The sequence below is a fragment of the Mus caroli genome, chromosome 11 (genome assembly GCF_900094665.2).
Source record: "Mus caroli chromosome 11, CAROLI_EIJ_v1.1, whole genome shotgun sequence".
Classification (NCBI taxonomy): Eukaryota; Metazoa; Chordata; class Mammalia; order Rodentia; family Muridae; genus Mus; species Mus caroli.
The window spans coordinates 41,781,978-41,794,061 of NC_034580.1; the positions used below are offsets into that span (position 1 = coordinate 41,781,978).

At 44.1% G+C, this 12,084-nt stretch overlaps 1 protein-coding gene across 4 annotated transcripts in view; it reads right to left on the minus strand.

The window, feature by feature from the left end:
• Nucleotides 1-12,084, minus strand: part of LOC110304629 (T-cell immunoglobulin and mucin domain-containing protein 2) — a 35,429-nt gene that overhangs the window by 15,228 nt on the left and 8,117 nt on the right. Inside the window, exons 2-4 of one of the 4 annotated variants that reach the window (XM_021176058.2) lie at nucleotides 11,171-11,233; nucleotides 3,386-3,443; nucleotides 656-991 (exon numbers count right to left, since the gene is read on the minus strand). In XM_021176058.2, coding sequence (XP_021031717.1) covers nucleotides 656-991; nucleotides 3,386-3,434 — 385 coding nt within the window. In that variant the 5' untranslated portion in view covers nucleotides 3,435-3,443; nucleotides 11,171-11,233. Of the gene's footprint in view, nucleotides 1-655; nucleotides 992-3,385; nucleotides 3,444-4,125; nucleotides 4,201-11,170; nucleotides 11,237-12,084 lie in introns of those variants that run through there. The other 3 variants (XM_021176057.2, XM_029483909.1, XM_029483908.1) reach the window with 3 other exon arrangements.

Genomic DNA, 12,084 nt, shown 5'->3' on the forward strand with positions numbered 1-12,084 from the left:
CATATCCTGACAAGATATGAACTCATACAGTGAGTGTAGGTGTGTTGTTTCTGTCTAATGTTCTCCCTCCCATCTCTGGCTCTGATCGTGGCCTTGAGGCTTCCTCATTCTAATAAAGTTCATTGGAGGAAATTGTGTGTCAGGGTCGTTTATAGGCTCATCACTGCTGTCCACCTGCTAATACACTGATGAATGGCCAGTGAGCAGGAGTTGGAAGGAAACACTGTTCTGTCAGGACATTTCCATTTCTCTAATAACAGCTTTTGTGATATGATGTGAGACCTACTTCAGAAACCTAAAGCAGAGACTGGTGAGACGGCTCAGCGGGTAAGAGCACTGACTGCTTTTGCAAAGGTCCTGAGTACAAATCCTAGCAACCACCTGTACAGCTACAGTGTACTCATATACACAAAATAAATAAATAAATAAATCTGTAAAACAAAACAAAAAAACCCAAGGCAGGGCAGGGAAGAGTGTAGGACCTCAGGTCAGCTGACCACTGTTGAAGGCAGCTCATCTGCACAGCAGCACCCTGCATTGCCTGCTTCAAGGTGACAGTTTTACACAGTTGAGAACAGGTGTTTTAATGTCCTGAGGGGTAATTACAGACTAGAGGACTCACTTCACTTGCAAGAAAGAAACGAAGAAAACTTACCTGGTTTAACTTCCAACAAATAGTCCACAAAATGGAATGCTCCAGGAATCTCCACTATACAGCAATAGGGACCACCATCACTCACAGCAGTGTTCTCTATGGTCAAGGACACATTCCCTTCTGAAATATTCCCCTTTAGCTGGTATCGACCGTTCCTCTGATGTGTGACCATATATCCATTGGTCCAGATAAGTGACCTTGTACAGTAAGAATGGCGGCATTCCCCTAGGCCCCAACACGCAGGAACGATTCCACCAAGGTATGTCGCATAAATACATGGAAGTGTGACAGGGTGACCCGCCAGCCCCTGCACTGCTGTATAAGAATCCACAGTACCTGTGATTTTAAAAAGGAAAGGAAAGGAACAGTTAATATTGGAGCTTTCCCCTAACTTTTGTTTTTAATTCATTTCAGAAAAAGTCTGGGGTGGGAGACTCAAGCGGAATTTAACTTACGAAAGAGAGGTGCTGAAGAGCTTCAGCCCTTGCTGATCATTGGTGGTTCTTTGTGTGTGTGTGCATGTGTGCATGTGTTCTGATGTGCGTGTGCATGTGTGTGTTCCTGTGTGTTCGTGCGTGTGTGCATGCATGTGTGTGTCTGTGTACCTTTGTGTTCGTCGGGGGCATACAGAGAATTACAACTTTTGTAATTCTTTTGTAATCACAAGTTCTGTTCTTACTTTGTCTTTTCAGCCAGGGCCTCACTTTGCAGCCTTGGCTGGCCTGGAACTTGCAGCAGAAATCAGGCTGACTTTCAAACTCCCAGATCTCCTGCTGCCTCCCATATCCTATATTAAAGACCCATTTTTATGGCTTGACTTAAGTCTCTAAACATTTTTTTTTCTATTGGCATAGTCTTCATTGGTATGATTACTTGATAGATATATCTGTAAAGAAAACAACGGATTCTGTGGGATAATATTCACCCTGCTTCTTTTTGTTCTTCAGTGTGTGTGTTTCTTTTGGACACGGGGTCTTGCCAAACACCTCATCTGGCTTAAGATCAAAATCCTCCCAACTGACTCCTGAGGGCTGGGTGATAAGCATGGGCCACAGAGAGCAGTTCAAATGTTTCATTTTTATACATTTAAATCTCTCTCTTTTTTTTTTTTTTTTGGTTTTTTCGAGACAGGGTTTCTCTGTATAGCCCTGGCTGTCCTGGAACTCACTTTGTAGACCAGGCTGGCCTCGAACTCAGAAATCCGCCTGCTCTGCCTCCCGAGTGCTGGGATTAAAGGCGTGCGCCACCATGCCCGGCTTAAATCTCTTTATTTCAGAAGCTGGGCACATGAGTAATGCTTGTGTACCCAGAACTCCCTTGTATTCTCAGAACCTGGGAGGTGGAGGCAGAAGATGGGAATTCCAGGAGTTCCACCTAACCAATGAGTTCAAGACAGGCCTAAGCTTTGGAGACCCTGTCTCAAACCATCCCCTCTCTTCCCCCACAGTACTAAAGACTACAAAATAACTGACCCCGCTGCCTTGTTTATATAGCATTGATGGCTTCATAACAGAACCTTAATAACTTCAAAGTGAATTAGCAGAAAGGATTTTAGGACATTATAAGGAAGGGCTGAGGCTTGTTCTGGATCTCATGATTAGCCCTTTGCAAAAATAAATTAAAAAATAAATAAAACAAATGATTCCCCCTAAGTGGTGATCCCTTCTTACATGTTGGTGACATCCCCAGAAATCGAACAAGACCCACATGTAAAGAAAGGCAACATAGTTACAGAATATGCAACCAATCACTTAATGGTGCAGTTTTGAAAACTGAAATAATTAATTATAATTCTTATGGAAATGATGGAATAAAATTGCTAATTCCAATAGTTTGCAAGGTGGCCTTTAAGGCAGTTCTATGGGCCTATGATGTAGCTCAATGATACAATGCTTGGCTAGCCTAGGCTAGCTCCTTTGTTAAGAGTCTCAGCACAGGAAAAAACAAATAAGCAACAAAATTACAAAACAATGAACTGTGAGAATCACCCATATGGACGCCTAGGCTCTGAGCTTTTACATGATCTGAGAAAGTACTTTCCTTGTAGTGTAAAACGAGTAAATTTCTTATTGGGGCACTCATTACTTGATTTTACCAAATACCTTTCATAGAATTACAAATACATTCTATTTTAATTAAGTCATAAAAATATATTGTTTTTTTGCATGAGTCATCTAAGCTCTTGGGAGTTAGAGGCAGGGGGAACCAAAAGTTTGAAGTGATCCTCAGCTACCTATGGAGTCTGAGGCTAACCTGGACTAACATAGACCCTGTGTCAAAGGCAATTATATTCTTCCTTCTTTTGCCCTGTTAATGAAATGTTTTGAATTAGAATATTTTTTATGCATAATTGTATAAGTAAATAAAAAGGCACAAAGAGATGTGATGAAGGCTGACTTTGACTAGCCATCTTACTTGAAAGCATGGTGATTTTTCATTAACCTTTGACAATCACATGCAGTCATGTGTACTCCATAATACTTCTCGAACACATGCATGCATGCATACGCATGCTTGCCTGTCCATCACATGCATGCACCCCTTGCCTTACATGTTCTTGTGGATCATGTTTATTTAGCCATCAGTTTTGAAATTCATACATGTTAAGGGAGTTCTTTGGACCTACAAGCTATGCTCACTACATAACCCATGATCAAACAAGCCCAAGGCTTGTCATCTCTCCTGCCACCTCTAGCCTTCTCAGCATCCCCAGCCCATTGACTCACTTACCTGGGAGAAGCAGTATGAGGCCTGAAATGAAGACTTGAAGCTGATTCATGGTACTGACCTGAAGGACAGTGACAAGACAGTCTGGTTAGCTGTGGCATCAGCACACTATGTGTGATCAGGTCTTGACCCTGGCTGTATGAATCCCACTGGCCTCTCTGCTAGAGTACCCTGTCCTCCCAAACACATTCTTCTTTCCTGGTCCTTCCTCACATAGAGCCATCCAAATGATTTCTGGCCAGGACACAAATAAGGCAGCAAACAGAGAAAACTGAGGGCAGACATTAGACTGTGTGCTCTAAGAACTCTAAGTCACTGGGCATGGTGGCGCACGCCTTTAATCCCAGCACTTGAGGCAGAGGCAGACGGATTTCTGAGTTCAAGGTGAGCCTGGCCTACAAAGTGAGTTCCAGGACAGCCAGGGCTATACAGAGAAACCCTGCCTTGAAAGAAACCAAACCAAACCAACCAACCAACCAACCAAGCAAACAAAGAACTCTAAGTCAAGGTCAGTCTTCTAATGGCAAAGACACACTTGCCCTCTGATTGACACAGTACTGTTTCTGCTCAGAGCCATTCTGGTTGGTCCCTAGACCTCAACTACCTTAAACACAGGAAGATGGACTGAGCTAGAATGCAGTCACACATGGTGACAGAGACTATATCTTGCTGAGAGATGTCTAGAGACACCTAGAAAAGCACTGGCTACAGATCCAAGCCTTAGATCCACAGAGCTCTCACACCTAGATTTCTTCCTAGGTGAAATAGCACTAATGTTTGCTCAGCTTCCTGGAGCATCTGCTGTGAAGGAGAGCCTGAGCTATTTACTCACGGGCACCAAATACTCAAGAAGTTTGTAGGGCAGCTACTTTTAAGCCCATTTACAGAGAATGTTACATGTCTTCAGATTCCAAGTTCTAGATTTCAGCTTCTGCTTCTTAATTGCTAAACCATAAAAACATGAGTAAGCCTNCCTAGTACTTCATTAACTCCATTTCNGGTCAGAAGATTCTCTGACTTCCTGTCAGAGAGGAGAGAAGGCTGTTTCCAGTCTTAAAGATAGCACTAGTTCTCCTGAGGCCACCAGAAGCTCAGCATTCAGGTCTGGGGTCCTGCACTNATCACAGTAACAGCCTCTGCACGTCAGAAGAGATCAGAAAACCAGTACTGGGAACTGGTAGCCAAACACTGAGAATGTCATGGACACTAGACAACTTCAGAACATATAAAACCCACATGAGACATAACTATTTTACTTTCACATATAAAAATAGTGAGCAGAACATGGTACCGGCCATTCTGTTCCTTTAAGAGTTCTATTAAGGTAGGTAGGGCCATGCATGGAAAGGGGCATTCATTGCCTAACAGAGTTGGCTACCATTTGGCATGAAATAATTCTCACTGAGGTGTCTCACAGGGTGTCCTATGGCCTACTCTCTGAAAAGGAAGGGAACAGACATTGATGGTGAATGGCTCTGTACATTCCCAAAGCTAACTTTCTCACCTTCTGGAATTCAACTGAGTAACTAGATGAGATCTACCATGCTTTAAGCACCTTGCTGGTTGCTTGGAATCCTTTTACTTTTGCATTTACGTGTTTGAGAAGAGCACTTGAGTCCATCCCAAACATCAGAGTTTGAGTTGTGGTTCCCTGTTGAAGCCACCCCTGTGAAGATCCTGCAGGGAGACTGTGGAGGGATAGAACCTTTTGTTTCAAGAGTCATAACAAACATTAATTCTCAAATGTCTCCTCAGTTGTCATTTGATACCAACCCCTGCATCTCACCTAACATCCTTGTGACAGTCAGACTTCTGACTGTATGGTTACATTTTCACACAGCTAGCTTCCACCCACCCTGAAGCTTAAGCCTTTTAGAAGATCTGAAATCTGTAGAAGAGATTTTGAATGGCTAGATGGTGGCCATGCCTTTAATCCCACTCTATGGCAGGAGAGGCAGACAGATCCTAGTGAGTTTGAGGCCAGCATGGTCTACAGAGTGAGTTGTAGGACAGCAAGGGATACAGCAGGAAATCCTTAAAAAAAAAAAAGAGAGAGAAAGAGAGGGAGAGGGAGACAGAGACAGAGAAGTGGGGAGAGATTCTGTGTTCTGCTGCTGTGGCCTGTCTCCCTGATTTTTCCACCAGGATATTTGGAAAATGCCCTGATTTATGGCTTTCTCTTTTTCCAGCACTCTAACGATTCACATCACCTCTCCTACAGTGGAACCCAGTATTCATTCCTGATAACCTAGCCTATATCATGTTATTGAGCCCAGTCACTCCAAGTTGGATCACAATAACCCTTATTTCCTTTGGAATAAGAGCTATATTTTTTCATAATTTTTAAAAGATTTCATGTAAACAGTTTCATGCCATGCAGTGCATGAACATGCCAGGGCATACATGTGGTCAGAGAACAGCCATGTGGAGGAGGTTCTGGTCTTCTACATACAGGCCTTGGGGGTTGAAGTGATGATTGGTGCCTTTATCCCCTGAGCCATCTCAAGGCCTCAAGGCCTGGCTCCATTTTGCATTGTCAAAAGACAGGAGAACACATGCTACTAAAGTGTCTTGCACAGAAATGACACACATCTTATTCATTTGGAAGGCAAAATGTTTCCATTCTAGTGGTTCTATAGCTAAAGGCCATGGCAACATCAATGTCAATCAGGAGTTTTGAACAGATTTTTATTTTAACACAGTTATTACTAATAATCTGAGGATGGAGGTGTGTGAGTCACACCAACAGGGATGTAAAATATCCAGAATTGTGCAAGCAGTTTACATGCATGGGTAAGTGAACAGCTAACAAATAAATTCACAAACAATGACACAGATGGTAAATGTATAATCAGACCATGACATGTCCCACTGACAATCCTAGCTCAGAGCTCACTCAAGAAGCAGGGAGCCCAATTTCTTGCCCAGAGGTTTTTGTAAATGTCCCAGCCTAGGGCTCATATTTGCTGTCCTGAACACTTGTTCCAAAGCCCCGAGATCTTCTTTCCCAACTCATCCCCTCAGGTCTTTCCTAGATGGTATTTGTCTTGGCTCTTTTTCCTTAACCCACAGCCTTCACTTTTTCTCTTTTTACTGACCCTAGGTTAAATGTCTCAGATATTCTCCCTGGATCAGCTTTGATTTAAAGTACATGAGATTTGGGAATGATGGCTCCAGTCTGTGTGCACAGCACTCATAAAGCTGAGTGCTGGAGGATTGCCATGAGCCTTGGCTACCTACTAAATACCAAGCTAGCCAGCTCTATAGAGTAACTATCAATAAAGCAAAGAGCAAACCATAAAAGGCCTGGTGGCAAACTTCTGTAATCCTAGCATAGGAGAGGCTGAAAGGAGGAAGGTCAATGCTTGAGCTAGTCTGGGCTACAAAGAGGTAAAAAATGAAGAAGCAAAACCAAAGCAAGTGACAGGACAGGCTAAGAGCCGAAGGAGAACAGGTGAAGGGCAGATTGCATCAGCAGTGAGGATGTGAAGAAGGTGGGAGCTGAGGAGCAGAGGCATCAAATAACCAAATCCTCAGGGTTGAAGGTCCCCACACTAGCCCATGGGTTCCNACAAGACCAGACACTGAGCCCTAACATTTGCAGAGGACATAGTGCAGTGGGATGTCTTATTGTGTTATCTGTTACCATTGTAATACACTGACTCCTCCTAGTCCTGTATGAATGTGGGCATGCCATGGACTCGTGAGAAGGGGAGAAAACCCCTCTCGAGTTGTGTCTCACCTTCCACCTTTAGGAGGGTTCCACAGCAAACTCAGCTGTCAGGCTGCCCAGGCACTTTGCTCCCCTGAGCCTTCTCCTTGGGTGATGGAATTTTTCTTGGTTAACGTGAGTTTTGCAGTCTTCCTGAGTCACTGCATTTTGGGGTCAACTTTGGCATCCCATGAAGGTTACTCACCACCCACAGGGCAGCACTGTGAGGTGACAGGATTCAGTGACCATCACTGAATTCCCAGCACTCACTAAAGAGCTTATTTGTTCGTGTATTCGTGGAAACATGGGGACAACACGCTGCCAAAGCACACACTCAGTTGAGTCTGCATTCTTGCTTACTGCAGCCCTCTCTGAAGGAGTACACCATCTTCAATTCCCTTATTCACCCCCTGGGCCATGCCCCGCTGCTCCCCCTGTACTACTTGGTACTCACTGCATGCACTCAATTGTATATCCCAACTCCATGAGCTTCTGCTAGGCCTCCATCTATAACCAGAGTCCTGAACCCTTTCAGAGTGGTCTCTTTATGTCCCGTAGCCGTCTGCCTGCCAGTCCTGGCTGCTGTGTAAGCCAGCCATTTCCCTTCACTTTCTTTTTTTCTTTTTTCTTTCTTTTTTGGTTTTTCCAGACAGGGTTTCTCGGTATAGCCCTTAATCCCAGCACTCGGGAGGCAGAGGCAGGCGGATTTCTGAGATCAAGGCCAGCCTGGTCTAGAAAGTGAGTTCCAGGACAGCCAGGGCTATACAGAGAAACCCTATCTCGAAAAAACAAAAATCAAAAGTCAAAAGCTTGACTTCGGTACTCTTCTGGAAGCTGTGCTGTGGGGGGAATGCCTTTGCTGAGGGGTGTGTGTGTGTGTGTGTGTGTGTGTGTGTGTGTGTGTGTGTGCCAAGGCCCTGGGGTGTCCTGGGGATGGCGTTTCATGAATAGGCAACAGAAAAGAGTTGCTTACACACAGCTGGAACAGCCCAAGGTGAAAGAGGAGCATAAAGACAAGGGGGTCCTGAATGTCAGGTCACACAAATGCAAAGGAACTGGCAGCAATAACCTGGTCCTGGTGACCTTGCAACTGCGTGGCCAGTGACCTTCCTAGGTTGGAGACATCAGTGGAAAGGACTGTAAGGAAGAAGACAAGGTGAGAGCTGGAAACCCAGAAGACTTTTAAGGTGGAGTGAGCTGAAGCCCGTCTTTGCTACTTTGTAATTCTTCCTCCCACCCTTTATCCCCAACTACCCCTCAATCTGGACTCTAGCCCTTTTATACCATACGGAAAGTTCCCAGACTTCCAAATGTCACACAATCACAGAATCTGCAGCTGGCAAAACCCTGCCTCTGTTATAGCATGAGGCAAATCATAGGCATCCTGAAGGAGGACCGTCTCAAGCAGCCTGATAGCCCCACTGATTAAACTGACCAGGTTTTGTGGCACACACCTTAAATCCCAGCATTTGTGAGGCAGGCAGATCTCTGAGTTCAAGGCCAGCCTGGTTTACAAAGTGAGTTCCAGGGCAAATATAGAAAAACCCGGTTTCAAAAAACCAAACCAAAAAAAGGCACAAAGCATTTTCTTATGGTATTTTTGTGTGTGGGTTTTTTTTTAAGAAACACAAATTCCAAAATTGTCACTATACTAAGCAGCTGACATCTAAGCAGCTAGACATGGCTCAAAATCCCTAAGGCTGTTTGACCTTGACTGAGTAGAAGAACTTGCTGATGGTGGAGGGATAGAATATTCACTGACCGGCAGAACCAAAGCTATCTCAGGTTATCTTAGATCTTTGAATAGCCAATAGCTACTGAGATCAGCTTCTAACAACTTCTTGACTATTAAATGAAACTTGAAATGTAGCCTGGGGAGCCGGGCGTGGTGGCGCACGCCTTTAATCCCAGCACTCGGGAGGCAGAGGCAGGCGGATTTCTGAGTTCGAGGCCAGCCTGGTCTACAAAGTGAGTGCCAGGACAGCCAGGGCTATACAGAGAAACCCTGTCTCGAAAAACCTAAAAAAAAAAGAAAAAAAAATGTAGCCTGGGTTTGCTTCAGCTAGCTTCATCTGCTCTGAGGCTGGGAAGGCAATAAACTCGGACATCTCATAACCAAAAATCGCTTTCCGTTGCTGTAGCTCCCACCTCATGGCCTACCAGTGTGGTTGGTTGGTTGATTTATTCATTTATTTAGTTATTTTGGTAGGGCTGACCTGGAACTCTCTCAGGTTGGTCTCTCACAAATAAGAGATCCTCCTGCCTCAGAAGGCTGGGATTACAGGCATGACCCAACACACCCAGTCTGCCCTCTGTGCTTTGTACAAACACTAACCCTTCACTTTCATTTCTGGGACTGTCAAAGTTCGTGTTTGACCTGGTAGTACAGGCCTGCAACCCCAGCTTCTCAGGAGGCTGAGGCTGGAGAATCATGGGCTTCAGGCCTGTCTAGGCTACCTGAGCAGCTTCTCTAAATAAAAAATGGGGAAATGGGTTTGGATGGCTAGATTTAGAGGTCAGTGGCAGAGACCCTGTTTCCATCTTTTGCCAGGGTTTCTCTGTGTAGCCCTGGCTTTCTTGGAACTTACTCTGTAGACCAGGCTGGCCTTGAACTCAGAAATTCACCTGCCTCTGCCTCCCAAGGGCTGCGATTAAAGGTGTGCGCTCCCACGCCTGGCTGTTTGTTTTTTGTTTTTGGTTCTTTTTTTACTTAAAAAAAAAATATGGTGGCCTCTAACTGTAGCTCAGTTGGATTTTAACCCCTTCCTACTGTCTCAAGTGTTGGGATTGCCAACATGCTAAGATCAGGGTTTCTTTCTTTTTCTGTTTTTGGCAGGAAGCCCTGAGTTCAATCTTTCTCATCAGATAAACACAGTATGGAGGCGTATGGCTACTGGGGAAGGCAGGGTCAGAAGTTGAAGCCCATCCTCAGCAAAGCTTCTGTTCTGAGGAAATCCTGACACACAAGAGGCTCTGTCTCACATACAGTGACAGGAAGAACCAGTCACAGCAGTTTATGCTTGGAATCCCAGAACTCAGGGGAAGACTGAAGATCTAGGCCAGTGAGATTTCACAACTATGTTGTAAAAATCGAATGAGAGTTCATTATGATATATTTCCTGTACTGTCTGACTCTTGGCTTATTTTAAAATCTTCACAGTTTAGGTGGGGGAGAGAAGCATTGGGGCTTTGGAGTGTGAAAACACAATCACTATTGCATCTGGAAGTGAGGGAAAATACCAGGTCAGACAAAGAGCATGAAATTCCCCAAACACAGAATATGCATCCGGGAGAAGCAGTATACCGATTCTCAACATAAATGCATACATTTTAAAAATCTCGAGCCTTACTCTAAGTATCTTTCCCAACACTAGGAGCTGAATAGATAGAACAATGGTTAAGAAAGAGTACTGGATGCTCTTCCAGAGGACCCAGGTTCAACTCCCAGCACCCACATGGCAGCTCACAACTGTTTGCAATTCCAGTTCTGGGGAGGAACTGGCAACCCCACACTGACATACATGTGGACAAATACCTATTCACATTAGATAAAAACAAATCTTTTTTTTTTTTAATCCACATGAACACCACGCTCTAAACGGTGCCCACTTGCCGGCCATGTGCTCCCCTTCTCAACACTCCAACTAAAGCAAATCTTCTCTTTCTGGCCTTGCCAAGTTCACAAACACAATATCTCAAATTCCAGAAGCCAATTTGAAGCTATAGATCTGGGTCTATAGGTCCAGGCCTAACTATCTAAGGCTTAGTCTAAAATTACCAGACTATTCTCTTCTACAGTTTCCTTCATATATCTCATATTAACTCCATTTAAGAAGGCTTTAATAGCTCACACATTAAAAAGTCCATTATTCCATTTAAACGAGGATCAACCTTCCAAGAATCTGAAGAACTCTATTGGATATTAAGTTGTCCTAACATCTAGAGACTCATCGTTGTTCCAATGCCGCCATAGAATCCCACATCGTCTCAAATACAAAGCCACATGGCACAGAATCTCCAGGGACACTGTCCTCATTGCTTCTCTCTAACTCGAGCCTGCAGAAGACGGAACTTACCAGTTAGGAGAGAGCCGCAGCTTCTGGTTAGTGTCTCCTTCTAATCCTCTGCTGCTGATGGAGCTGCTGATAAATAAAGAGAAATCTGTCCCAGAATTCCATCCTTATCTCCTGGCCACACCTTCAATATTTTGTTTGAAAACTGAGTCTCTCTAGTTCTACAATCCTTTTGCCTGATCGTATATGTTCAACTTAAAGAGATTATAAAAAAATACTTTAAAAACTACCACTCAGGAAAACAGAGGCAGGTGGGTCTTCTGAGTTCAAGGCCAACTCGGTTTACATAGTGAGACCTTGTCCCCACAACAACGAAGCTAACTTTCTGCTAGGCGATCTCTAAAGCTTCAGCAAAGGTCTTCACTTGAGTTCAAACTCCAGGTCTGGAGATCATTATGACTTTGAAAAGTTTTCGGCAGAAAGGGACTTTGAAATCTGCACCAGCTTTCTTAGTTGTATATGAATAAACTGAAAGTCAGAAAGAGGAATAGAATATAGATAGAACCCAGCGAGGGACCTGGTGCACAGGCAGAAGTGAAAGCTGACTAAATATACATGTTGATCTGCCAGTCAATTAACAGTTTAAGCAAATAGAGCTAGACTAAAGTCCCTGCTTGCAGAACTCTAAGGGGAGGCTGCCAGCTTTCTAAGCTGAGCTTCTCCATGCCCTCATACGCTTTTCAGGCTTACTAACTATACAGGCTTCCAGAGTTGGGTAGTTGCAGAGGAAATTTTTTTTTAAGATTTCTTTATTTATTATATATATGTAAATACACTGTAGTTGACTTCAGACACCACAGAAGAAGCATCAGATCTCATTACGGATGGTTGTGAGCCACCATGTGGTTGCTGGGATTTGAACTCAGGACCTTCAGAAGAGCAGTCAGTGTTCTTAACTGCTGAATCATCTCTCCAGC